The sequence below is a fragment of the Onychomys torridus genome, chromosome 2 (assembly GCF_903995425.1).
Source record: "Onychomys torridus chromosome 2, mOncTor1.1, whole genome shotgun sequence".
Lineage (NCBI taxonomy): Eukaryota > Metazoa > Chordata > Mammalia > Rodentia > Cricetidae > Onychomys > Onychomys torridus.
Window position 1 is genome coordinate 151,135,867 of NC_050444.1, and position 23,773 is coordinate 151,159,639.

At 44.1% G+C, this 23,773-nt stretch overlaps 1 protein-coding gene across 3 annotated transcripts in view; it reads left to right on the forward strand.

Moving 5' to 3' along the window:
* Positions 1-23,189, forward strand: part of Usp48 (ubiquitin specific peptidase 48) — a 69,124-nt gene extending 45,935 nt beyond the window's left edge. For 2 of the 3 annotated variants that reach the window (XM_036177596.1, XM_036177597.1), the window contains exons 20-27: positions 972-1,096; positions 1,383-1,489; positions 2,281-2,385; positions 7,596-7,751; positions 16,216-16,341; positions 19,017-19,065; positions 21,168-21,194; positions 22,112-23,189. In XM_036177596.1, the coding sequence (XP_036033489.1) occupies positions 972-1,096; positions 1,383-1,489; positions 2,281-2,385; positions 7,596-7,751; positions 16,216-16,341; positions 19,017-19,065; positions 21,168-21,194; positions 22,112-22,134 (718 nt within the window). In that variant the 3' untranslated portion in view covers positions 22,135-23,189. Of the gene's footprint in view, positions 1-144; positions 199-971; positions 1,097-1,382; positions 1,490-2,280; positions 2,386-7,595; positions 7,752-16,215; positions 16,342-19,016; positions 19,066-21,167; positions 21,195-22,111 lie in introns of all 3 variants that reach the window. The other variant, XM_036177595.1, reaches the window with a different exon arrangement.
* The last annotated feature ends 584 nt before the right edge of the window (positions 23,190-23,773 follow it).

Sequence of the window (23,773 nt, forward strand, 5' to 3'; positions counted from 1 at the left end):
TTAGCAAAATACAAAGTGAAGAAATTTCAAATGATGTATGACATTACATTATTTAAAAATGTCTCCTCATGTCAAATGGCAGTTTCGGCAATGCAAACACCGCAATTGCTTTTGCACACACCTAATAGTTGTCTTTTTCTACAGCTGTCAACCTTTAGAGAGAAGAGAAGGAAGCTGGCCCACTGCAGCACATAATAAGTAAATATCAGAGTTACAAATCCCCTGGGATGAAGCTGGACTATACTTTACGTATATTTTAATGTTTTGAGGTCATTTAAAGGAACTCAGTGTTAATGTATATTTCCTTTTAGACTTCTCACTTCTTCCGTTACTGTGTTGCCACTGTGACTATTAGACATTCAGAAACAGTATGTCTTAGAGTTGGGCAAGGAGCTGAGTGCTGAACATGGCAGAACCTGGGATGATACCCAGCACACTACATCATCCAGGTGTGGTGGTGCATAAATATAATCCCTGCAGTCAATTAGAAAACTCAATTTCAAGGCCCTAAGTAATTCTTCCTTCTTACTGCCATTTTCCTCTCTATCTATCTTGCAGTAACTACTATCTAAATTTAGTCCTCTGTCTCAGAACACCATTGTATTAAAAGATACATACTGAAACATAGGCAAGCTCAGCCACATCTTGAGACCTTGGCTTAAAACCCAAAGCAAGATTAATGTGTACAAAGTTAAATGTAGTGCACTTTTAATTGTATTGTATATTTAATGCGTTTTCTATATCCTGTACATATTCTTCTGTGTCTAACTTACTTTATTCAGCTTGTGAATGTTGATTCCTATCAAACCTGTTCATAAAGTCCCACTGTATTTGATGCGTTTCCCCTCCTGTTAATTTGCTGTAAATTGTTGGTGGCATTGATTTTGTTGTAGGGTCTTTGCTCTGTTGCTCGCCTCGTGTCTTAAGGCATATTGGTTTTTGTTTTTTGTTTTTTGTTTTTTTTTGCACAGTATAGCTCTCATATGGCCCAGTGAATGGCAAATGATTCAAAAGCTCTTCGTTGTGGATAAAGTAATTAAAGTCACAAGAATTGAAGTGGGAGACTCTTCTGAAATACAGTATATTTCTGAGCCTAGTAAGTTTTCATTCTGCTTTTTGGTTGCTTTCATTAAATGTTGACAGTTTGAAATGGGGAAGGGAAGGAAGGGTCCATCAGTACTCAATTAATGTTAAATATTATAGAGCAGCTCAGACACTTCTGACACACTTGTGAACTGTTATCAGCTGAACATTTAGTTACAGGGAGTACACAGATTTCCTCATTTGCATGCAGCCTAGCACATCAGTTACTGAATACAATCTGTAGTTACTGATGTGGGTTTTTGTAACGATTCTTCAGTTGCTTCTGATCTACTCTTTAGATCTCTGTCCAGATTGCAGAGAAGGCCTGCTATGCCAGCAGCAGAGGGACCTTCGAGAATATACGCAAGCTACCATCTATGTCCACAAAGTAGTGGACAACAAAAAGGTACCAGTTCTTGTGGCCATGACTAGGAGAGGCAGGCCATCGAATCTGCCCACTAAGAGGAAAAGAGTAGGAGAATCTCCAGTGTTGTCTGACTTGCTGTTGTGCTGGCTCATCGGTTAAGAGCACTGGCTGTTCTTCCAGAGGTTCTGTGTTCAATTTCCAGCATCAACATGGTGGTTCGAAACCCTCTCTAATGAGATCTGGTGCCCTCTTCTGGCGTGGAGGATTTAGATGAGGTGGGAGCATAGTTGAGACAGAGCATAACAGGACAGAAAGCCATACTGGGCCTCAGCATTGATTGAAGGGTGGGAGAAATCGGAAGGTGTGACTTCAGAGCATTTTTCTGTACTAATATATGTACATTGAGAATAGAGCATGAAAGTCCATCAATGGATTTCAGGGTTCGGAGAATTAAAGGCAGTTAGTACATAGTTTTAGAATGCTGCCTTCCAAATTATGCATTACAGGTGTAGAGTTCTACTTTATTTCCCAACATGGCTGGGAAAAGAAACATAATATAAGCACCTCCCCTCCCCCAGGCACACATTTAATCCCAGCAGACTTCATGGCCAGCTTGTTCCAAATAGTTACTAGACAGCTAGAGATAAAATAGTGAGACCCCTGCCTCGAAACAGTAAATAATTAAATAAACAAGTGGAGAGGCCATAGGGTAGGCTACAAGAAGTTAAAGAGCAAAAGAGGTGGTCCTGGTTCCCCGTCCGTCACAGATCCAAAGCCCCCGCATGCTCACTCAGGGCTGACACAGTTCTCTCTGCTCCTGGTGCATTCAGGTGATGAAAGACTCAGCTCCGGAGTTGAATGTGAGCAGTTCTGAGACAGAAGAGGACAAGGAGGAAGCTAAGCCAGATGGAGAGAAAGATCCGGACTTTAATCAAGTATGCGTTGAAGCTTGTCCCATCATTATGCCTCCCTCACTCCAGGAATCTCTTCCCTGGTTTGGGATATTGTTCTGGGTCCCCTTTCCACTTGTCCTGTATTTTTGTGTTATTTAATTTTTGTAGCGTGCTGCAGCTCTCCTAATTTCTAGTCTCTATGTGTGTGTGTGAGACAGACAGACAGACACACACTACATATCCTCCAGAATTCATTTCTTTTAAGAAAGTAACTAGGTGTGGTGGCTATGGTGGTGCTCACTGCTAAAGCTTTCTTGAGGTAGAGGCAAATGGATATCTGTGTGTCTGAGGCTTAGAGTCCAGAACAGGTCCACATAATGAGACCCTGTCTCCAAACAAGCAAATCAAAAGTGCTGAACGTGGCAGTGTGAGGCCACCTGGGAGGCTGAAGCAGGATTGTCGTCCACCTGTGAGTTTAAGGCCACTTTAGGCAGAATACTAAAACAAGACACATGCACATCTTGATATGATGCTTAATTTGGGAGTTTGTTTTTTTTGTTGTTTGGGTCCCGCCCCCCGCCCCCCCACCCCCGCCCCCCGTCCCCCCCCACCCCCGCCCCCCGTCCCCCCACCCCCCACCCCCACACACAAGACAGTGTTTCTCTGTATAGCCCTGGCTGTCCTGGAGCTTGCTCTGTAGACCAGGCTGGACACAAACTCAGTTATCTGGCTACCTCTGATTAAAGGCATGTGCCACCACTGCCCAGTTATATGTGATTTCTAACTATGAAAATATTAGCTCTGATTACCTTATTATAATAAATTTGTAGTGTTGTCCTTTCTGTTTTTTTCCCCCAAAAGGTTTCTCTGTTTAGCCCTGGCTGTCCTGGAACTAGCTCTGTAAACCAGGACTGTCTCAAAACAAAACCCAAAGGATGGCTCCTGTTAAAATTCCTTGTAACGTGTAGAAAACTATTCTAATAGAAAGTATGAATGGATATATGGATGAGCTTCTGCCTTCTGGAAAAGAAACAGATGACTCTGTTCTGTAGAATATTGTATATTCATAATATTCTATAGAACACTGTATACTTTTTAAGGCTTTAAAGAAAGCCTTGTATTTGTATATTTTTGAGTGCGTATACATGTGTACCATGTGAGTGCAGGTACCCACAGAGGCCTGAAGAGAGCACCTGGAGTTACAGGTGGTTGTGAGCCTCTTGGTAATATGCTGGGAACCAATTGTGGGTCCTGGAAAAACAGTAAGTGCAGCTGCCACACCTCAACTCCAGCCACACTCCTTCCACCTCCCTCCTTATTTGTTTCTTTTTGAAACAGGGTTTTACATCGTGTCCCTGTCTGGACTGGGTTCAAGTTGACTGAGATTCTTGTCTGCCTCTGCCCCTCGCTCTCCTCATGCCTCTGCTGGGGCTAATGTTTTGTTTCTTAATAGCCAGAATATCTTTATCCTACAAGAGTAGTCAGATTCCGCTCAACTCCAACGGTGGTGGAGTGATCCTCTGCCTTCTTCATTGCTGAACAGTCTCTGGACTTGCTGGTCTGCCACACACACACACTGACAGTGCTTTTTTAGTTTCAGTTTTTCGAGACAGGGCTTCTGTTTAGCCCTGGCTGTACTGGAACTCACTTATAGACTAAGCTGGCCTCAAACTCGAGATCCACCTGCTTCTAAATCTTCTAAAGTGCTGGGATTAAAGGCATGTGCCACCACTGCCTGGCAGCTGCTTTATTCTTAATATCTCCAGTTGGGGTGGAGAGGTGGCTCTGAAGTCTTGAGTTCAGTTTCCAGTTCCCCATGGTGGCTTACAACTCACAGAGATCTACCTGTGCCTCCACTGCCTGGCTAATGATGCCCTCTTTTGGCATGCAGGTATACATGCAGAACACTCACATAAATCAATAAAAGTCTTAAAGTCTTGGTTGCCTCAAGGTAAAAGTTGCTTGTCATTACCCAGCTGGTGTGTATGGATGTGTCACTATTTGTTATCCATGCGTTGTTGGAATCTTAAAATAACCTTAGAAAACAAACAGAACAAAACCCACTAAGGGAGAAAACCGCAGTTTTATGCCCCACCCTCTGACAGTGGGCAGGCACCATTTTAGTTTCCTTTGTTAAGCTTGGTAGCTCGTGGCCTTGGTGCATTCTGTGTTAATGCTGGGTTCAGTTTGAGAGTTTTTTTTTTTTTTTTTTTGAACTGAGGTGCGCTATTGCCCTATCAAGATCTGTGTTGGTGTCTGCTATCGTGTCTCCTGTGGTGATGGAGTCAAGTTTGCTTTGTTGTCTCTGTTTTCCCTTTGGAGACACAGTCTTGCTGGCCCTGCAAGTGCCACGTAAGCAACGTTGGCCTTGATCCCATTGTTGTCTTGTTTGGCTTCCTGAGCGCTGGGCTGCTGCTGGTATGGCCACTCTGCCTAGCTGTAACTCGGACCTAGCTTTGCTTTTCAGCCTAAGAGCTGTTTAGCAAACTCTACATTTCCATGTAATTCAGACTTTGAAAGGCTGATTGTTTCTCTGAACATCCCGTTTTATTCACTGTGGTCATGACCACAGCAATGTTTCAGGTGGATGTGGAATTTCTGTTCTCAGTTGTGGATGGTAACAGATTTCACGTGTACAAAGACGATGATGCAGAATGTTGGAGAACATTGCTTTTTACGCCATAATTATTTTGTACACATTATAATTTTCCTCCATCTCCTTTCTCCTTGTTTGGATATTGTAATACTCTAGAATGTTTTAAATACTTTTGGTTTAGAGCAGGGTGGGGATCTCAATTCTAACCCTCTGTTTAGAACATAGTAACTAGTCCCTTGCTCTACCTAGTATCTTCAGAATGTTCCCTCCCCTCCCCCTTTCTTTTTCTCAGAACATGGTGGCTGGTTGCACTGCCGTAAATCCACGCCATAAATTGAGGCCTTAGTGCTCCTTAATGGAGTTGAGCAAATCCCTTTCCCTCCTCCCTAAGCCAGATCAACCCAGTTCTCTTCGTGTTATCCAAAATTCAGGTTAATGATACGCTCAGTGGATATCACTTAGGTAATTGAAAGCCTTTAAAACCAGTGGCTGGAAGAGGAACAACCAGCTGGGTTTAGTGGGTTGAGATGAGTTAAAGAAAAATAATTCCAGGAAAAGCCTTTAGATCCTCATAAAATCAATTTGAAAAGATGCTAGTTGCTGGGTGAGGCATGAGGTGAAGCTGAGTTTATGCAGTAGATATGTCTGTAGATAACCCTCTTTCACAGTTGAATAAAGTATTCACCTTAGATGCAGTTTTCAGGACTGATAAACTGCCTAACTTTTTCTTGTGAATCTTAGAATCACAGTCCTGAGCATGGAAGCTTAGACTAGAGTAGGTAGAGAGAGCCTTGCCAGTGCCTATCCCCTTGAGACCAGGTCCTTGCTAAGACTGCCCTGGTAGCTGCTATATGAATTGCAAAACACATTAAAATTTGAATGGAACAGGTGTCCACAGTGGCCCCAGCACCCCCTTTCACTCCAATTGACAATCAGGGACATCTTGGAAGCCAGAGGAAAGCTGTGGTTTTCTTATCCATTTAATTAAACCATTGATAATTCCACTTTCATTCTCTGGCCTGTTTAACAGGCAAACTTGACTTCTTGTTAACCCCTGAGACCTTTGTAAGTAAAGAACCACCACACACTAAGCCCAGCTTTCGGAAGACAACCTCACCCACTGCCTGGAGTACATAACAACTTCAAGGTAGACCTATATAAGAGACTTTCAAAACAGACCCCCCCAAAAATGTTCTAGAACATATTTGATCCCTTGCTGTTATTTTCTGAAGCCTGGTACAGCCTGGATCATATACCCATCTATAGGCCTGTACTCCTGTGAATGTTTAGGTCAGTTGCAATATCATAATGTTGTAAATATGTGATTCTGTGTATCCCAGAGGTAAACAAAGCTTCCTGTGAGATGCTTATAGTGTGCTTCAGAGAAGCTAGCTGGCACCATTCCCTGTGTCCAACTCCCTCTCAACCCCAAATTGATGAAACTGGCTTCTGGGTGACCTTGGGTGGTTTCGATCTAGACAAGGCTTTTTCTTTAACTGTTTTGTCTGTACTTTAGCCCAACATTTCTGTAAATTGCAAGTTGGGCCTGAGCATTGCTTTATGCTTATTTTTAACAGTTTTTACAAGACTTTTATAGTTGAAGCAGTTTTCCTCTCACTGCCACCAGTATGACTTGTTTTTAGTAAAAATGTGTTTGGTTTTTTTGAGTAAAGTCTAACCTTTAATTTAGTTGGTATTTACTTCCATATCATCCTCAAAACAAGGGGTCAGAGATGTGGCTGAGTTGGTAGTATGCTTTCCTTGCATGCAGGAGTTCTGCCTTTTAGCCCCAGCACCATAAACTTGACAGTTTGGCACACTGATTTGATCTCATCATTGTGGAGGTGGAAATAGCAGGGTTGTCAAGGGCATCCAGTGAGACAGGGAGCTGGAGACTAGCAGCAGTATATGACCCTCCCCAAAGAAAATGTATAAAACCACTTAGAATTTATTTACAAAGTTCTGTAATTTCAATTTATTGGCTTGTGTTTTGTTTTTAGTTAACTTTATTTTGTGTATGTGTTTGGAGTTGGTTTTCACCTTGCACTTTATGGATCCCGGGGGACAACCAGATGGTTGTTGCAAACTGCATTGATCATTGTGGCCACAACCTCTTAACTGGGACAATAAAATAGCCAATGTCTCTGCACACACACTTGCCTTCAAGTGGGAGGCATCGAGAGAGCTGGTTTAAATGTATTAAATGTCAGGCTTGGCAGTGATGGCCATCTCCAGCCCCGGGCCTTGTTGTACAGGCTGGCCTTCAGATCCCTTTCATACCTAGTGCTAGGATTAGAAGAAGGCCACCACAACTGGTAATTTATTATTGTTCCTGGTTGGAGGTAAAACTTTCTTTTAAATGATTCTTATACCAAACATTTAAATTACTTAGAGGCAGTTAAAGTTAATTTTCTTGCTTGCTTGCTTTCTTTGCTTTCTTTCTTGGCTCTGCCTCCTGAGTGCTGGGATTAAAGGTGTGTACCACTTTAAAGTTAACTTTTAACACCCCCCCCCCCACACACACACACACTGTATGTGACTAGTCTCTGTACTTGGACTCACTGTGTTGGGGTCAGAGGGTTTCAAGAGCAGTTGTTTCTAATTTCTGTTTGCCTGAAGAACCTTCCAAACAAGGTAATCTCAGTTTTCTCTGCAGAGCAATGGAGGGACGAAGCGGCAGAAGACATCACAGCAGGGCTTCGTGGCCTACCAGAAGCAGGTCATCCGTCGCAGCACGAGGCACAGGAAGGTGCGAGGGGAGAAGGCCCTGTTGGTGTCGGCCAATCAGACGTTAAAGGAGCTGAAGATTCAGGTGAGAGGAAGTTACACAGTTACCAGTCTTTCTCAGAGGAAGTGGATGTGTTACACAGTTACCAGTCTTTCTCAGAGGAAGTGGATGTGTTACACAGTTACCAGTCTTTCTCAGAGGAAGTGGATGTGTTACACAGTTACCAGTCTTTCTCAGAGGAAGTGGATGTGTTACACAGTTACCAGTCTTTCTCAGAGGAAGTGGATGTGTTACACAGTTACCAGTCTTTCTCGGGTAGAGGAAGTGGATGTGTTACACAGTTACCAGTCTTTCTCAGAGGAAGTGGATGTGTTACACAGTTACCAGTCTTTCTCAGTTAGAGGAAGTGGGTGTGTTACAGTTACCATCTTTCTCAGTTAGAGGAAGTGGATGTGTTACACAGTTACCAGTCTTTCTCGGGTAGAGGAAGTGGATGTGTTACACAGTTACCAGTCTTTCTCGGTTAGAGGAAGTGGGTGTGTTACACAGTTACCAGTCTTTCTTGGTTAGAGGAAGTGGGTGTGTTACACAGTTACCAGTCTTTCTCAGTTAGAGGAAGTGGATGCATTATATAGTTGACAGTCTTTCTCAGCCCTCAGGAACCTGCCCGCTCAGGTAGTAAGCTAGTCAGAGAGGGCCTTTTTGTTTTTTATTTTTAAATGATTGTAGGGCCCCAATGTTATTCATTCATGTGACTTTTATTTATTTGGTTGGTTTTTGTTTTCTCGTGATAGTTTTTTTTCTGTGTAGCCCTGGCTCTCCTGGAACTAGACCTGCCTGCCTCTGCCTCCTCAGTGATGGGATTAAAAAGGCATGTGAATTATTTTAAAAGGACATCTAAGGGCAAGATATTCTTCTCTGTTAGTGATGTTCCAGATTCATCCTGCCATTCATTCCCTAAGATCCTAGAGAGACAACATGCTCCTTAAAGAGAATGTACCACTTTTTTGTTGGGAGCATTGAGAACAGGACTTCTGTATCCCTAGCTCTCCAGGAACAGGAATAACCTTGCTCCAGCAAATATCCATTTGGGGTGCTGCTATCAGATTTTTTAGGTTCCCCCATGGTGTTAACGGTGTTCCACGCACTTGATGTGGACTTTCTTTCCCAGATGGTTCCTACAAACTACCTTAATCATTATGACCACAGCCTCTTAGCTGGAAGTAAAAAGTACACAAACAAAAAATATAGACTTAGTTTTCAGGGTAACCAATGTCTCTAGGTGTAAGTGGCAGGTGATACTTAGCCATATGAACACATACGTGTTCAAGTGGGAGGCATGGAGAGAGCTTGTTACTCCATCAGAAAGTGAGATTTTTCTAGAATAATGGTTCTTTACTTTGGCTGGTGTTTGACAACTTATGGATTGTGAATAGGTTGCCAAGGGAGAAACAAAGAACACTGGAAGCTCCTCATTGGCATGAGTCAGAAGCTCTTGGCACACTTGGTTTTGTTTCAGTATGAATGTATGAGCACTCAAGCATGTGGCCACCAAATCCAGCAACTGACTGCCTTGGCCCTTCCTCCCATCTTACCATCTTATTTTAAAATTTTATTTATTATAAATTTTAGATTCATATATTAGTGTATGAATGTTTTGCTTGCATGTGGAGCACATAGGTGCCTGAAGAGAAGAGAAAACCATGTCTCTAATTCTCTAGAACTAGGGATGGCTAGGAATCACCATGTGGGTGCTAGGAATTGAACCTGGGTCCTCTACAAGAACCTCAAGTACTCCTAGCTGATGAGTCTAAAATTGTATTTGGGTGTGTGTGTTTTGTGTATAATGAGGGTGATTAGAGAGCACTGGTGCATATGTGGAGATTTGAAGGTATCTTTACCTGAGTTCCAGGGATCAAACTCAGTTTTGGCTTTTTTTTGTTGTTTGGCTTTATGTATGTGTATGTGTTTTTGAGACAGTGTGCCAGTATAGCCCTAGCTTGTCTGCAACTCACTGTGCAGATGAGGCTAGCTTGAGCTTACAGAGATCTGCCTGTCTCTGTCTCCTGAGATTGGGGACCAAAGGTTTGGTCAACTTTACCATCTAACAGTCAGTGGGTGTCTTTCCATACTGAGCTATCTCAAGGGCCTATGTTGTTTTGAGACTAGGTCACTTATTGGTTTGGCCCTTACCCATTAGGGCTAGGCCAGCTCACCTGCAAAGCTCCAGGTATCCACCTTTCCCAGCACTGGGATTACAAGTATACACTGTCACACTTATGTGTGTGAGCATGTGTACATGTAAGTATAGATGCCTGTAGACTTCACAAGAGGCAGTTGTTAGCTGCTCAACATGCATGCTGTGTACCAAACTCAGGTCCTCTGCAAAAACAGCACATGCTATTAACTGCTGAGCCATTTCTCCAACCCTCTTACTCACTTTGTGGTTTTTCGATACAGGGTTTCTCTGTGTAGTTTTGGTATCTGTCCTGGAACTCACTCTGTAGACCAGGCTGGCCTCGAACTCAGAGATCCACCTGCCTCTTACTCACATTTTAAAGCTATTTATTTATTTTATATGTATGTGTTTCTGAGTGTGTGTATATATATGTGCATATGTGTGTATATGCAGAAGCCCAATGGAGTTATAGACAGTTTTGAGTTTCCATGTGGGTGCTGGGAATTTCCTGGTCCTCTGCAAGAGTAACAAGTGCTGTTAACTGCTAAGCCATCTCTCCAGACCCCACACCCACATTTTAAATGTGGATTCTGAGGATCAAACTTGGAGCCTCAAGCTTGAACAAAAACATTGTGCCATTGTTGACATTTGCTTCTTTCTTTTGTGTGCATGTGGTCTGTATGGTAGAAGTTAGGACAATTTTTCCTGTGGTGGAATTTGTTCTCTTCTTCAGTCATGTTCTAGGATTTAATGCAGATGACCAGGCACGGTGACAGTACCTTTACTCGCTTGAGTCATCTTACCAGCTGTCCTGTGTAGACGTAACCGGCTTGTTAAATAAGAAACACAGAGAATTGCAGAGTTAAAAGCCAAGAGGTCAGAGCAACAGCTGAGAGCTGAACACCTTACCCTTCACTGCAGCTCTGTCCTTCCTCTCCGCAAGTAAATCCTACCAACTGGCCGAGCGTAGCTCGGGCCTGAGCTGGGGCTCACAAGGCCACAGTCCTATTTTGGGTTACTATTGCTGTGATGAAATATCACGACAAAAAACAACTTGGGGAGGAAGGGGTTTGTTCAGCTTCCACTTCCACAGTGTTGTCTCTCACTGGAGAAAGTCGGGACAGGAACTCTAGCAGGGCTGGAACCTGGAAGCAGGAGCTAAGGCAGAGGCCATGGAGTGCTGCCTGCTCCCTTGCTCAGCTTGCTTTCTTATAGAACATAGGACCACCAGCCCAGTGATGGCCCTACCCATAAATCACTCACCCGTCTTATGGGTGCATTTTCTCCATTGAGATTATCTCCTTTCAAATGGTTCCAGCTTGTGTCAAGTTGACATAATATTAGCCAGCACTCCAGCTGTTATTTAATTTTTTTCATATTTGTGTGTATGACTCTGTACCTAAGAAATTGTTGATTAAATGGCCCTTACATAGACTCACTTGTAAATCCATAAGGTGATTATAACACAGGCAATTACCCACTTCTTGGTATCGGTAAAAGTTCTCTAAGTGTGTGTTCCAATGATATGTCTCAAGCCTTTGGCAGAAAGAGCTGATAAATTCAAGATGTCCACGAAAAACAATCTGGCCCCTGTGGTTTGAGTCACTGCTGGGTCTCCAAAGTTGACCACGCTTCCCTGTCTGCTGCCTTCATGTGGCGGCCTTCATGGCTAATGCAGTTTTCTTGCTGATATTTATCATTATAATTGAGGCAAAAGTACAGGCTTCCTTTGAGGGTGTTATGTGTTCCAGATTGTCCTAAGAACAGTGTTTCCCTTGATTGAACCCACATTTCTGAAAATACATGTGTTGGCATAATATCTTCCTCTGTTGTTGTGCCCTTTACATCTGAGAAGGCTTGTTTCCATCGCCGGTTTTCTGCCTGTCAGTGGTAAACCTCGAGCATTCAAAACCTTTAAATTACAAAAAGAGCCCCTGTGGACAAGGATGCTTCTAAAAGCCTGTGCTCCTCTGTTTTTTGAAGAATAAATCAGAAAGCAGCAGAAATAACCTCTCCACCCAGGAGTGTCTTACCTGCATGGATGAACAGCTTCACGGCTATTCAGATGAAACCCCCACACGCTCTTTCTTCCTCAATAATTTCTTTGGTATTTCCTCTCATCTCCCACTGTTGTTTCAAAGAATGCTGTTAATCAAACATGACTGAAAGAAAGGGTAGTGGGCTGGAATTTCCTCTTGCTGCTCAGTAGTGTCTTTAAGGGCAGCCGTGACCCTCCTGCCTCAACTGTGCGGGCCTGCATGTAGCTCTCAGTTGGTGGTGGTAGGTGCTTTTTTAAAAAAGGTTTGCACTTTATTTTCCAATGTAGGAAGGAGCTTTTCCTTTGGGCACATGGCTCTAGGTGAATTGGTGACACTGTGCCACGGTGTAAGCCCATGGTTTTAGGTGCTTCACCATATGCTTTTGCTTAGAACCTGAAAGTTGGGGCGGAGGTATGAAGAGATGACTCAGTAGTAAAAGAGAGCACTCGCTGCATACAGGACTCAGTCAGGTTCATTTCTCAGCACCCACATGGTAGCTCACAACCACGTGTAACTCTAGGTCCAGGAGATCTGATGCCCTCTTCTGACTCCTGTTGGTTCCAGGCATTTAAGTGGTACTCAGAACATTCATGCAGGCACCAGACTCACATACTACACACACATAAAATAAGTAAATCTTGAAAACAAATTTAAGAAAAAAATTTAGTAATTCTTCTCCTGTTGGTTTGGTTTTCTGAACAAATAACAAGATCTAAGCCTGACTCATGCTAAGTAGTCACTTTTTTCCACTCCCCTTCTCCAGTGCCGAAATGGATTTCTCCAGAGGTGTTATGTGTCATTGACCCTTCAGAAAGGGCAGTGTTTGGGCACAGTAATGTGGGTAGTGGGAGTCTGGCAGCATGCTCTGCTGTTCCTTGGACCTCCACAGTTAGGAAGCCAGGCCACTGCTAGGCAGTCTGCATTGTATGCTGATTGATACTTGGGCCGTGTCTTGACCCTGTCTTGATTTGTCTCTTCTGAAGCACTGCTGTCTTCTTCTCCCAGCACTTTTTCCGTGTCACGTTTGTCTCATCCCCTGGGGTTTTGAGAGATCCTGTGTATACATTGTGTCACCCCATAAGGACTGCTGTCCCACCTGTCCTGGACACTTTCTGGAAGGAGGGCTTGTTCTAGAGTATATGTTTGGTATCTAGCACAGTTCTTGTCATGTGCTGACTTAATGAATACCATATTCATTGTTGAACACACTTACATATCTTTGTCTGTAGTAAGTGTGTCATCCCCTCAGACGGTACTGCTGTCTCAAAGGATTTGGTGCTTGTCCCAGCAAAGGGTGGGCACATTTCAGGATATGAAGGAGCAGCCTGATATTGAGGGGAATGAATGTGACCTTCCCTATATGAAGTCAGTGTCACCTATCTTCATGGAAGTACTGCTGGATGTGGTCATGTACCTGTTCCATGTTGGTGTGCTAGTGGGTTGGCAGAGTTAGCCTTGTCTGCATATTTTTCACAGTAGGAAGGTAGGAAAGGGGCTTGCTGCTTCAGGAAGATCACCGGTGGTGTTGTGTCATGCCCACGGCATCGCTGGGAGTTCATGTCTTTTTGAGAAGTTCAGGCAGCTTTTCTTACCTGGCCAGGGTTTCTATCTGTAAACTGTTGTTGTTGTTGTTTTTAAGATCTATTTATTATGTATACAGAAGAGGGCACCAGATATTATTACAGATGGTTGTGAGCCACCATGTGGTTTCTGGGAATTGAACTCAGGACCTCTGGAAGAGCAGTCAGTGCTCTTAACCTCTGAGCCATGTCTCCACCCCCTGTAGGCTGTATTTTTAAAGTCACTACAGTGGTAAGCATCATACCAGCCCTTAGTTGCTGCACAAGGAGCTAGGGACTGATTTCCTATTGATGGCCCATATTTCTGCCTCCAAGGAGAAGAAAGCATGAAAGCTGGATGATTCCTTTAGCATCAGGGATGACAGTGTATTAAGATGGGGTGTTAAAGAATACTTTTGAAGAGTGTGTCTTGGCTAAGTATGATAATGCATTCCTTTCATCTTAGCAGAGGTGGGTGGATCTCTGACATTTGGAGGCCAGCATATCTATATAGTAAGTTCCAGGACATTCAGGTCTATACATAGTAAGACCCTAAGTCAAAATAAAAAAAAAAAAACTTAATTATAAATTTTAAGTGAATATTACCAAAATTACCTTTCCTGTTAAGAATAGAAACAGAGTCCGGTTGTGGTGACACACACTTTTAATCCCAGTAATCAGGATCTCTGAGTTCAAGGCCAGCCTGGTCTACAAAGCAAGTTCCAGGGCAGCCAGGACTGTTACATAGAGAAACCCTGTTTCAAAAAAACAAAAAACAGGGTTGGGGATTTAGCTCAGTGGTAGAGCGCTTGCCTAGCAAGCACAAGGCCCTGGGTTCGATCCTCAGCTCAAAACAAAAAACAAAACAAAATAGAAACGTTGTCACCGTTGGTGTCTGAGTGCCTCTGTAATACCAGGAATTGAACCCAGGGCCTTGTCTTCAACTTGATCTTTTTGCCTCAGCCTCCCACGTGGCTGGAAATAAAGACTTAGCACATCAAGCCTGGCTTAAATTCTTTTTTTTTTTTTTTTTTTAAATTCTTAAATTTTTTCATTTTGCATACCAACCCCAGTTCCCCCTCCCTCCCCATTTCCCGCCTCCTTACCTCCCTCCCACTCTACCCCAATCCACTTCTCAGAGGCCTCCCATGGTAGTCAACAAAATCTGGTATACCAAGTTGAAGGAGAGCCTAGCCCCTCCCCATTGTATCAAGGCCGAGCAAGGTATCATGCACCTGGGATAAGTCCTGGTCCCGCTGCCAGGGACCCCACAAACAGATCAAGCTACACAATTGTCACCCACATTCAGCGGGCCTAGTTCGTCCCATGCTGGTCACTCCAGAGTCAATGAGTTCCAACTAGCACTGGGCAGCTTTCTCTTCATTTCCCCACCATGATCTTGACCCCCTCTTTTTGGGGGGGTTTGAATGCTGTTTATTGAAGGAGGGAGGAGGTTTTAAATACAGGCTTACAGCACAATGGCAGAACCCTGGAGGACAGAAGTTTGCTTCTGATGTTTTTGTTTTTGTGTTTGGAGCTGAGGATCGAACCCCAGGCCTTGTGCTTGCTAGGCAAGCGCTCTACCATTAAGCTAAATCCTCAACCCGGCTTCTGATGTTGTACAATCTTGCATCTAAGCTGTGAACGCCCAATATGCTAGATACAGACATCCCTTAAGCATTCAGGAGGGTGGAATCTCACAGGGAAATAGCATAGGGAGGATATCAAGGTCAAGGTCAGCAAGCAAGGCAACAGTTACCCAGGTCCCCTCCTTTTACTAAAAAATGAGCTTCTGACTTAGGTTATGTGGGTCGTCAACAGGTCACCTTACCCATTATGGAGACACCTGTCCAGGCCACAAAGGTGTCTGAACTTAACTTTCTGAACCTGAAAACATATTGAAGGAACATGTCAATGTTTTGGAATGTATTTGACTTTTGTTACTTGGCAAGCCTTGGGGTAAAGCATGTGGCCCTCCTCCAAAATTATTTTGTTTTCCAGATACTCATAAAATGAGTCTAAGAATATATGACAGTTCTGAGTCTGAATGAGACAGTTTAGGCTGCTTGCTGAGAGTAAAGAGTAAAAAATGTAGCTGGGCAGTGGTGGAGCACATCTTTAATCCCAGCACTCAGGAGGCAGAGGCAGTTGGATCTCTGAGTTCAAGGACTGCTAGGACTACACAGAGAAACCCTGTCTTAAGAAATGGAAAAAAATTTAAAATGTCCATATTTATTGTGTGTTTCATTGTTCTGAAATGGTGTCTTAAGCCAGTCTAGAACTACATTCAGGAAGTCGTCCTCATGCTTTAATCCCTCTATAAATGAGATTATAGGTACCAGACAACGCAAGCCTAAAAATGTTAAGGGAGCATTCATTCTAGTGGACTAGTTCATGGAAATGGTTTTGAGTGACAGCATGTACTTGCTTATGAAATAATGTAGGGCAGCTTGAGGATGGCGTGATCTTGATGAAGTGTTGGGGCAAGCAACAGCCCTACCTTTGAGCTCCATCTGATAGACTTGGGGAAGCAACAGGACACTGAAACAAGCGACCTGAATGTGTAATTGCCTCTGTTCTCTGAGCTCCTAAGGCTCAGCCTGCTAGGGACATTCTCTAGCAATGTAGCAAGTGGGCTGGCTGCTTTTGTACTTTGGGCCTTTTGATCCCCCCGCCCCTGTGGTTTTTCTAATCTGTTTTATGTTTTCCAGGGTGTTAGAGGGCTCAGTGATGTCCTTTGTATAGACTTTGTTTCTTTTGTGTCTCCACAGATCATGCATGCATTTTCAGTCGCTCCCTTTGACCAGAATTTGTCAATTGATGGAAAGATTTTAAATGATGACTGTGCCACCCTTGGTACCCTCGGCGTCATTCCTGAATCTGTCATTTTACTAAAGGTGAGTAACAGTTGTCCGGCTGTGGCCTCAGGTTTCAGAGCTGCATCCCTGGTTAATGAAGATGTCCAGTGGTGAAGGAACATGAGTCTTGAAGGGCAGGAGTTCTCAGTGGCTGGGTGCTTTGGCTCCATCTTGATTATCCAGCTCTGTTAGAATCTGAGTCTTTTCCTCATTAATTGCCATCTACTGCTGCCTGTGCCCTAAAGACAAAGCGAGAAATCGCATCTTGGTCCTTTCTTTTTATGTGGCTTGGTGTCTGTGCTATAGAAAGTTAAGAGACGGCATTGTGAAGAACATCACCATCACCACCTGATGCCTCCCAGTTGATTGTCTCTGACAAGAAATCAGCTTCTACAGACAATAGAACTCTTTGATTCCTCTCAGGCAGGGAAGGCTTGGGTCAGCATCAGGACTGACTGTCAGTCCAGGAACCACCACACTGGGTCCAGCTCAATGACCTGGTCTCTGGTTATGATTTCTGTGTTGGCCCGGCCCCTCCTCCTCCTTTTCTTGTGTTCTGTTTTACTTGCCCTGTGTGCACTCATTCCTTTCTGTTTGCTTATTTTGTTCTTGTTTTGAGACAGGGTCTATATAGCTAGGTTGGCCTTCTGCCTTACTTAGCCTCCTGGGCGCTAGGATTACAGCCATGCACCAGTGTGCCTGGATTGTTTTGTTTGGACTAGCTAGAGAGTTTTACCCTCTAAAACAGGAAAGGAAAAGAAATGGGTTCAGAAGTGTGGCTTGTTTGCAATGCTTCCCCCTTCAAGAAAGAGCAGAAGCTAGGGACTGCTGACTGTCGATACTTACAACTTCTTCTATCTATATATTTTAACAGAATGTCCTAATTAGATTTCTATTGCCATGACAAACACCGTGACCACAAAGGCAACTTGGCAATGAGGGTCTATTTCAGCTCACAGTCGTAGTCCATCCTGATGGAGGGGCAGGAGCTTGTGAGGCAGGCTCCTAGTAGCAGAAGCGGTGGTGGAACACTGCCTACTGGCTTATACTTTTCATGTCTTATTCAGCCAGCTTTCCTTTTTTGAGACAGGGTCTTACTATGTAGTGCTGGCTGTCCTGGGACTCATATGCCTACCTTCGCCTCTGGAGTGCTGGGATCAGAGATGTATGCCATGCTTAGTTACACCTGCTTACTTATACTACCCAGGACCACTTGCCCAGGGACAGAACCACCCATATCAGTCATTAATTACGTATCCCTCAGATTTCCTCCTCTTCCCATGTAACTTTTGTGTTAAGTTGACAAAAAACTAGCCAGGACACAAAAATTATGTGAATCTCATTGAGGAGAGTAGGACTCTTGTGAGGTCATTAGATAGCTACACAATGAGCATAGCACAGTGGAGTGGTCTCTACTTCTGTACTGCCTCAGGGGTATGGACGGAGGGTCTCTTGTCTGAAGTGCTTAGTGCCAGAGATCTTGGACTTTAAAATATTTGCATACATATAATGAGGTATGTTTCATGCATAATCCCATATGCAGAGCCTGGAGGAACAATTTCATGCAATATTTATAGTGTTGTAACTGTGGTCCATGAAAGGAATTTGGGTATGGAAATTATGTACTCTAGATATCCTAATACAAGCTCAGAAAGAAAATTTTGGATTTTGGAATTAGTGACACCCTATACATACATTCTGGTAAGGAAGAGAGGAGTGCTGAGTGAGGTACATGGTTGTGTCACAAAGGAAACCCCAGTAGAATAATAAGGAGACTTGTCCAGGATGGAAATTGGTCTTGAATTTAGTAGGTGTTGGATGTGTTTTAGAGAAGGAGTCTTGATCTTCTGCCTCCCAAGGGCTTACTTTGTGGCTTCCCTTTGCTTCATTTCTTAGTGGCTAGAAGGACCCTGCTGTGCTAATAACAGTGCATCGTGTGGTAGAATAGTCCCAAAGACTGCTGTCCCGGGTGGACATGTTTTGTGACTCATCCCCCAGTTCAGATGCTGTGAGCTTAGATCCTGGCATACCTGGTCCTCCCATCTTGACTCTTGGCTCTTCTCAGAATTGTAGTCTGTGGGTTGATACTATAGACCTGTTGAGTTGCTAAATCAACTTACTGTTTTGTTAACCTCTCTACCAGCTAGTTAGAAGGCTTCTGCAATAAGCCTGCAGCTAGATTCTGGACGGGTCGTCCACTTCTTTGCTCTCTTACAGTTATCTCCCTTATACAAGGCTACTTACTTCATCACACTGCTCATTAAAAATGTCTTTAGGTGGAAGAAAGCAGTGCTTTGCTTATACAGAATGCCAAAGCTTTCTAGAGTTGGCAGGGCATTGTTAAGTTTGAGCAAGGCCTCTTTCTGCCCAGTGCCAGCTGTATGTACCAAGCTAGGCAACACTGAATGGTTGAGGAACATTGTCCCTCAGCAACCTGTGAACAAGACTCTTGCTGATGGAGCTGGCCCAGCTGCTGGCCCTAAGTGATCTGAGCTTGTTCTAAGACTTTCTCAAGTAAAAATCCCTCTGTCAACTGGGATTACCACTTTACTTACCCAAGACTAGGACTTAGTAGAAAGGTGTGAAGTGTGGGAACAGGCTTTGGAATCAGTATTGGAACTATGGACCGGCTTCTGGGTGATGTGTGGTTAGCCTGCTCCTCCCTCAACCCCCTCCTTCCATATGGCTCTGAATTATCTCCGTTTATTTTCTAGGCTGATGAACCAATTGCAGACTATGCTGCAATGGATGATGTCATGCAAGGTAAAGACCAGTTTTCTTTCAGGTCCTGGTGGATCTGGGGTTATAGGGCTTTACTATATCGGGTTATATGGGCTTTACTTTTAGCTTTGAAAAAGAGCTACTGCATGCTCTTAAGGTAGAACTTCCCAGTATTGGTCATAGTATGGGGTAAAGGTTTGGAAATGGAAAGCAGAGGGAGCAGTCATTGTTTATTAACATGATGAAACTGGAGGGGAGAAAGGTAAAGCTGGGAATGAAAGAGGTAAAGAAAGAGGAAGTGTGACCTACACAGAGGCAGGGGGCTCTTCAACTCCAAGGGTTGACACACTTTGCCCATTTGTGTGAAAAGCAGTCAGAAAACTGTGCACCATACTATCTCGCCACTCAGTCCCAGCACATCTGTGTCACCCGTGGTGCATTGGGTTCCTCAGCTGGTAGCTATAGGAGATGGTTCAACACTTGGAAGAATTAGCACCAATGGAAGAGTGACCCCCTCAGCCCTCTGTTTACTCCAGTGCCAGCAATCTACCTACTGCCAGGGGAATCCTTCTCCAGGGAAGCAAGCCAACACAAGGAAGCCAGTTTTCCAGTTCATCCCCCGAGCTGGTTTTGACTCTACTGGTGCCCAGTGATGGAGCTTTTAGCAGTGTGTTAGTTTTATACTTCATAGGGTCAGTATAAGCAGCTAGAGTAACATGAAAGCCAAGGACCAAACTAAGAACATGAAAACTAGAGTGTCATTGAACAAGCTAATACGGAAGATTGTAGTACGCACTGGAAAGGTCAAAGATGGCCTACAAATAGCTGGCATAGTAGTACATGGCTGCGGTCCCAGCACTTGGGAACCTAAAGCCAGTTTGGGCTATATAACTGAACTTTTCATATAAACTAAACAAAAACTACAGATAAATGGGTAGCTAGAACATATATAAGAAAGGGACATTTGTAGGGAAAATAAGAGAATTCATAGGAATAAAACCTGATTGTCTTAAGGGTACGCTATATAGTCAGTGAAGAACTAGTGATGCTTTTCCTGGATACAGGAAGTACAGGTGACGAGGCCTGCTCATATGCCTGATGGCTCTTAAACGTACAGAGAGCCTCTGAAGTTTCCTGGCAGCATGCTGGGTAGAATAAGAAGGAAGTTACTGGACAGGCATGGGAACAGAAGTACTAGGAGAGTTCTCAGCCCAGGCTGGATGGCAAGTATAGGCATTGGTCCAGATTTGGGGGTTGGACATGGGTTTTAGAATGAGCTCTCTACAAGGATGATGGGAGTAATGGCGACGGCCTTGACCAGATTACTGCAGCACGATGCAGAAGAGACAAAGCAAATGGTTAATGCAGGAGTTACCAAAATAGAGCTGGTCAGCAAGGGAACTGAGGCACTAGTGGCCACTGCGGGGGACGCACTTGGTGTTGGCAGGTGGTAGAAGAGCCGATGTTCTTCACTGGGAGTTAATCAGGCAAACAGTAGAGACTAAGCCAAGTGTGGTGGCCTATTCCTGCAGTTCAGCACTTAGACACAGCTGAGACAGGAGAATTGTCACAAGTTCTAGGCTAATCTGGTTTACATAGTGTGAGATCCTGTCTCAAAAGTAATTCAGGTGGACAGGAGCACTTGTTTTTCTTGTAGAGGGTCCAGGTTGCTTCCTAGCATCAACAAGGTTGCTCACAATGATTTGTAACTCCAGTTCAAGGGGGTCCAAGTCCCTTGTGATACCTGCAGGCACTGGACATGCGTGGGATGCACAGAAATATACATAGACAAAACACACACATAGAAAATGAAATCTTTAACAAACAAAGGAAGGAAACTAGGTATCAGAAATTACTACAGAATCTCACAATGGCACTTGTCATGTGGGAGTGACAGGAGGAGAGAGCTCCCAGGGGTCAGCCATGAGGTCTACAAGCATGTCACAAGCATTTGCCTTTCTAAATAGTGCATGTGTGACTTTGATGACAGAAGGTCATCAGATCATGGCTACCATAGGTTCAGGAGGAACCATTCCCAGTGACTAAAGCAATTAGAAGTTTTCAACTTCTCATCTTGAGGCATTTGACATGCTCTTGCCAACTGACAGGCAGTCTTTCACTCTGGAATTCTTTTCTTTCTGCAGTTTGTATGCCGGAAGAAGGGTTTAAAGGTAAGGCATTTGTCATGCTTCTTCCCATGTCAGAGCCACGCTGTGACTCTCTATTAAAGTGAAGCCTGTAATTTGATTTTAAATTTTCATCCAATCCAAGTCTCGTGACTGGAATTAATTTTAGCTGAAAGCATTTTTATTCCAGCTTCTGGTTATCATTTTCAGCACTGAGGCCTCAGATCAGGCCTATGTGTGAGGAATTTTCCTCATTTTGGGGAGGTTAGGAACATTTCTAGATTTATGTTTAACCTTCTGCCCAGTGCTCCATCTCAGAAGCCCTACGAGTATGTATGTAACTGGTAAGAATTGGTTGTGGGAGACTGTACACTTATATCAGGTCAGTGCAGGCTTTGTTAATTATGAAGATTTTTCAGGTGGAGACAGCAGTGCCTTGGCTCCTCAGCACTGTACCTGTACAGACACTTGGCATGTGTAGATGTAGGAGCTGAGCTGCTTCTCTGCTCACCACTCCCGTGGTCTGTGGCAGGTTGGGAGTTTTCCCCAAATGGGATCGAATTAAATACCAGCAGTTCCTCACTGGGCAGTGTCAAGGCTCCTGGCCTAAATACCTCCTTCCTCCCCATGTGGCTTTGTTGTCTGCATGTGAGTGCCACAAAGGAATGCCTGGCAAGGTCTAAACAAAACAAAGCAAAATTTTCTTTTATGGACATGGCCTTGAAATGAAAGCATCAATCAAACCTGGTTAACTTGTGTGATGTGCATAGGAAACCATGGCTGTCAACCAAGATGATTTTGCTGAGAGCTTGGAGTCTATTAGTATTTTGTCTTGATCCCCAGTGCCAAGGGCCCCTGCATTCATTTATTGTGGTGGATATTTCCTGTTGACATATTGTTGCCAAACAGAATCCACAAACTCATCATTTTAGCCTTCCTTCCATGTGTGTGTTCTGTTTCAGGTACGGGTCTGCTTGGACATTAGTCTTTGACCACTTGCTGACTACCAAGGAATAACCAGAAGGGAAGAGGAATTTGACATGTTAGGGCATTAAAGAAAAAGTGGATTTAAAAATTAAACTATTAACTGGCTCTTCCAAAAGGCAAAGATCTATTCAAAGAGACTGTCCCTATTGCCTTATGTCAAATAAAGCAGATTGCACTGATGGGCATCAGACTTGAAGGAAATGTTTCAGATTTTCTATTAAGAGGTGGTGGGAGGGAGGGCGAGTGAGCAGCAGTCAGAGTAAATCATGTTTACACAAGAGACTTGGAGCCACAGGAGGCAGTAAAGTCCTGGTCAGTTTCATGCAGATGCCCTGGGCAGTAGTGGATTTGTGTGGAAGTGCATGGGATAGCATCCTGCTCCGAACTCCAAGCGACTGTCTAGAGACACGACCCGCTAATCTAATCAGTACCTGTCTTCGACCCATACTCACCTTTCAATAAAGAAAGCACGGAAGTGAAGAATTTGCCAACACAGACCATGTCTTCGGAGCTCTACTGCAGGTCAGCCAGTCCTGCCGCCCCATCAGTGTCTGGCAGTGCTGGGTATAAGGGCACCTGTGTGCTTCTCTTGTCAAACCAGGCACGGTGTGCCAGTCTTCTCCCATCATTTCAGAGATGATGGGTGATGTTCAGTGTGTGGCAGCAAAGCAAGTATTCCCCGAACACTGGCAGCAGGACTGAAGACTGCCAGGTGGACTGGCACTCAGCAGGACAACAGTCTGGGCCCTCCCCTCCTCCAGCTCCGCTTCACTGGGACCTCACTTCTCTTTGAAAAGCATCCTTCTGACATACCTTAGAGGGCCATTTTGAAAGAGTATGCAGGGTGTGCTGTCTCATCCAACTCAGGATTACTGTTGGTAGTAAATAGTCTAAAGCAGCATCCGTATCCGCAGGAACAGAGGGGTTTTAATGGAGCATGAGGCTGGCATTGGGTTGGGTTGGTTGGCCTTTTGTATTTTCTCTATTGAGTAGGTATGGATGTTTGTGGCCCAGATGCTTAACACCACCCCCCCCCCCCCCCCCCCCGTGCGTGCGTCTTTTTTTTTTTTTTTTTTTTTTTAAACCTTTAGTTTGTTTAAATCTTTGCTTAACTGTTATAAAAAGAGCTGATCTCAGCATTAGCAGCATCTGTGGACAGCTCTCTGCAGTGCTTATGGCTGCTAGGTGAAACTGCAATGTTTATATCTGTGATGAAGAGTTCTGTGCTGGAGGAGGTGACGAACCGTGTGCCGAGTTACGCACCTCCCTGGAAAGCTGCCCTAGGAGCCCATGACTGTGACCACTTGGACTCAGGTGACCCTGGTTTCCAGTTCTGTCCTTTTGAACACCATCGAAATGGGACCAAGCCTCACTCAAAAGAGCTCTTTTCCAAGGCCAAGACACTTAAAAAGGTCACCAAGTATTTGACATGACCTTTACATCCTCGCAAAAAAAGCCTGGAGCCAGCGGCTCTGTGACAAAGCACTGGCAGATCCCCAGCGTCACACAAAGGTGGTGGGCATAAGTGAGGAAAGGAAGCATTTCTCCCCTCCCTGGGATTGGATGCCCACGAGGCAGTCGTAGAAACCTGAGAGGTTTTTCCCAGGTTGCAGTGGACTGCTTGGAAGGTTTGTTAC